A 4347-nucleotide genomic window follows, 5' to 3' on the forward strand; every position below is an offset into this window, starting at 1 on the left:
CATGTTGGAGGTCTTGACCCAGAGGGAGCTCGAGGAAGTGTCCGTCCAAGTCTTGGGCTGCAGGGAAAGGATGGTGTCTCTCCTTGAGTCAGTGGCACTTAATCTGTGGGAGTCATGCTCTGGTCAGGTTCCTGAACTGTCAGATAAAGAAGCTGAGGGTAGAAGCATTGCCTCAGTGTAAATGGGAGCTAGACAAGCTCTTTGTGGAGAACCTGCAAGGGCAATAGCCTGAACTATGCATCGCGTGGAAAGGAGGATGGCCAGAGGTTATGCTTAGTGGAGACTGCAAGTTTGTGACTCCTGACAGCAGGAAGAAGTTTCTTGGCCTGTCTTTGGATATGCACTTACAGAATAGATTTGGGACCTTTAGAACAGGTGAGGAGCATCAAGCCCAGGGAGCTATCTTGGCCTAATCAACTGGTTGTAAACAGTGCCACCAGGAGAAAAACTCCCTTCTGCAGGGGATGGAGGCACTCATCTGCAGGTGAGACTTGCTGTCTGGTTTTGGGGGCCTCAGATCTAGGATGTTGCAGAAATTGCAAGGATTTTTTGACCCTCAAACTGTTACCCATTGGCTGCTCAGCTGCATGGACACCAGTGATACTGTTGAGGAGACCTTGCATGGGTAAAAGGTAACTACAGCACAGGGGCTAGGGTGAAGGGCACAGGAGACCCAGTGGTGTTCTCCTTGATCCTGCCAGTTAAGGAAAAAGACTTGATTAAGAGTAAGGTATTCAGCTAACTAGTAATTCATCTACTTTAAGTGAGCCCTTTGAAAAAGAATATTTGGATTACAGATTTGTTTGTCAACAAACGTGATTCAAACATCTAATTATTTTGCATTCTTAGTAAGTATTATTCCAAGCTTAGTTTCAGTATCATCTCCTTTTCATGATTATTTGATTAAGGCTGTCAGATACTGTAGTAAGGAATAAGTGGGCCTGTCTTGACATTTTTTTCCTGAGTTTGTTTCTGGGAAGTTTCACAATGATAAGGTTCCTGGCGGCGTTCATCTCTGCACCACTCCAGAGGTCTCTATCCAGATCCTCCTCCAAGCGTAAGAACAGTCCATCCCAGTCCTCAGGAAAACATGTAGATGTTTCAAGAGGCTGGCTCAGCTAAACAGAGAAATCATGAACAAGCTTCAATGCAGAAAGGCAGTATAGAGAAGGTAGAAGCAGGGAAAGGTTATAAAAGACAAATTTAGAAAGTTTGCCCAGGTATGTAAGCTCATCTGGAGTTGAGACTTGGAGATTTTTTTTTCTGTCCCATTGTCTGGTTCGCTAGTAAAGCCATTTACAGTATTGGTTTGACTCCTGTATTATAGCACTTCTAAGTGGCCAACACTTAGACATTGAACTGCTGACTGCAAATCTTTGAGCCCTACTGTCCAGGCAGTTTGTCACCCACCTTGTAGCTCACCCATCCCATCCATGTTTCACCAGTTTGGCTCTAAAGACACTCTGCAAAAACCTTTTTAAAGTCAAGGTAGACAACACCCACTGTTTTTCACTTTGAAAAGAAGATTCCAGTGTTTTCGTTATGGAAAGCTATCAGGCTAAATTCGCCCTTGATATGCCTGCACTGACTGTTCCTGGTCACCTTCATGTCCTTCATACGCCCTGATATGACTTCTGCTAGAATTTGTTCCACAATCTTCCTGCAGCGTGAGATTAGGCTAAACTGCCTGTAATTCCCCAGGTTACCCTTCTTGCCTCTCTAATGAATGTGGTGTTTGTCTTTCTTCAGTCATCAGGAACCTCATCCAATCACCATGGTCTTTCAAAAATGGTAGCAAAGCTGCCTTGCAATGACAATGGCTAGCTTCTCAACATCCTCAGTTGCATCCCATCCAGTCTCATGAACTTCTGGATGTTCAGTTTGCTTAGGTGGTGCTTAACTTGATCTTGCTCTGCTGTGGGTAGTATTTGTTCCCCTGTTAGTTTTGATAGTCCCTTTAACTAGTCTAGGTTTTGTTCATCTTTGTTCCACAAAAATTACTTGTTTCAGGGTTTTTTGGAAGGAGTTTAGTTGCCTGAGGTCATGTAACATGTAGCAGATGGTTAATGAAGTAAATAGAGTTGCATAATATTTTGGTACGTGGGGCAGAAATCCTCTGTGTTTTTCACACTGCCTATTCAATAGAAACTTTTTGATTGAAGTGTTTGAGGAGGAAATTCTCATGTGCTTCTAAATATAAAGATTCCTTCCTCGTAAAAAGTACAACGTATCTGAAACACTATAGAGATATAAAAGAAAATCTTAACTTTGCATTGTTTACATATTAACTTTTAGCCAAAGTTGTCAAAGGGTCGATAGCAGTGAAACTAAAAACGATGAAATCAATTGAAAAAACTATTCAGTGTGTAGTTACATTCTATATGTTTTAAGGTGTGTTTTGTTTCTAACAGATTTTGTCTTCTAAGAGTGATTCCCGTTTGAAGCACTTACTGCAGCGAGCACCGGAGTATTGTCCAGAATCAATGGTAAGGCTTGCTAGTTTTTAATTAAAGAAAACAAAACAACTAATCTTACATTAACAACGTTTTGCTTGCAAAAATAAGGTTTTTAAATTACTTGTATTTTATTTACTCACTGAGTTTTGAGCTGGTAGAACATGTGTGTATGTCTTGAAGCTTTTTCTTCCTTGTTATGAGGACTAGAAAAATTCTTATGATGAGATTTGATCCTCAAAGTAGGATTTTTTTTTTTTCCTTTTTTGTGAAGCCATCATCTGTTACTGTACTTGCAATGGGATAGGACTTTACTATTTTGCTCAGTGTCCTGCTTGCATAAGCTGTGAAATGCAATGAAAATCTGACCTATGTTGAAAAAAATTGTGCGGGGTGATTGGATGTTGATGGTAGCGACTGAAATTAGATCGTGTATTCCAGCTTGTGTATGGGACAAAGCTGTGACGTCTTGATTGGGCTAAGGCAAGGAGACCCTGGTAGCTGCTCCAAGTGGCTTATGGCCGTATCTGGCAAACTGAAGTGATGCTTTTATTGGATAAGTAAGATTATGGTGTCCTAAAAGTTCTCTAGTGTATCACTAAAAAAATAATGTAATCTGCTCCCTGTCTTAGAGATGATCTAATCAGGGAAGAGATAATGGGTATCATTCAGATTGTAAATTCTGGAGTCTTATTTCTTGGCAACTTAGAATATCTTAACACATTTGCTATCAGAAAGGTCTGCTTTCTTCTTGTAATTTTTGTTACTTCTAAATAGTATCAATACTGTTCCCAGCTAGCCTAAAACATATACTCAGCTTGAATGGGCAATGTGTAGGAATAGTAAATCTGAGAATAACATTTTATAAGCAGCTTTGCAAGAGTGTTTTTGCTTATAGGTCCTTTCCTCCTGTGTGTCGAAAGTATGTTTTTTCTACGTTTTGTTTCTGTGGATCATCAGCTCTAGGGTCTTGGAAAGTTACAGACAGCTGGTGGTATGAGTAAAACCTATGGTATGAAAACGTATTGAAGTGGTGAATAGCATTTGTTTTGATACTGCTTTTCTCTATCTTTTGTTCCCTGATAGGAAGAGTAGGATCTATCTATATAGTAGAAGAGTGCATTTTTAGAAGACAGGATTGGAGCATGTCTGAAAGGGGGAAAAACGGTTGACACAATGATTTATTTTTTTTTTAACTCCCAATTACCAGCTTTATAAATGGCAAGTTTACTGTCCAGTGTGTATCTTAAATTAATATCGCTGAACTGGTAATATTTATAAACTTTTGTAAAAGACATGTAGATATAAAATAGTTAACAGTTCAACTTAATACCATATTTGCTGTTTTCAGATATCACCTGTGTTTGGAGAGGTGTTCTAGTGACATTCCACAGATGAGCGGATGGGTTATGAATTTAATCAGATAGTCTATTTTCTGGAGCGCTGGTTGCAAACATTGTATTGTCTATATTCTTTCAGGTAATGTGATGGAAAGGGTATTGCTTGGTATTACGTAATACAGTAACTGCCAACACAAGAGGCCACTTTATCTTAGAGTCATACAATCATTTAGATTGGAAAAGATCCTTAAGATCATTGAGTCCAACCGTTAACCTTCTCATTAAATAAAGGAAGTGAGCTGAATCAATGGGGTGGAACTAGTAGAAGCAGCAGCTCTTTTCCCTTTTCTTTTGAGCTGACTTTGACTCTTACCTAGGTGGGAAACTCCCACAGATACAGAGTAGGACAGTTTTAGATCATTAGATACGCATCCATTGCAACTTTAGAATTAATTCCTGTGATGACAGCATCATTACATGATAATAAGGGTTGCTGTTTCAGTGTGATTGAATTGGACTTTTTGTTTTGTTTTAAAGAACATATTCAACACTCT

At 39.5% G+C, this 4347-nt stretch overlaps 1 protein-coding gene across 1 annotated transcript in view; it reads left to right on the forward strand.

Moving 5' to 3' along the window:
* RECK (reversion-inducing-cysteine-rich protein with kazal motifs) overlaps window positions 1-4347 on the forward strand; it is a gene marked incomplete at its 5' end in the record, with an annotated part of 55469 nt that overhangs the window by 2112 nt on the left and 49010 nt on the right. Inside the window, one exon of the mRNA XM_009700340.1 lies at window positions 2412-2486. Coding sequence (XP_009698642.1) covers window positions 2412-2486 — 75 coding nt within the window. The remainder of the gene's footprint in view (window positions 1-2411; window positions 2487-4347) is intronic.

The sequence above is a fragment of the Cariama cristata genome, unplaced genomic scaffold (assembly GCF_000690535.1).
Source record: "Cariama cristata isolate BGI_N322 unplaced genomic scaffold, ASM69053v1 scaffold2590, whole genome shotgun sequence".
NCBI classification, from domain to species: domain Eukaryota; kingdom Metazoa; phylum Chordata; class Aves; order Cariamiformes; family Cariamidae; genus Cariama; species Cariama cristata.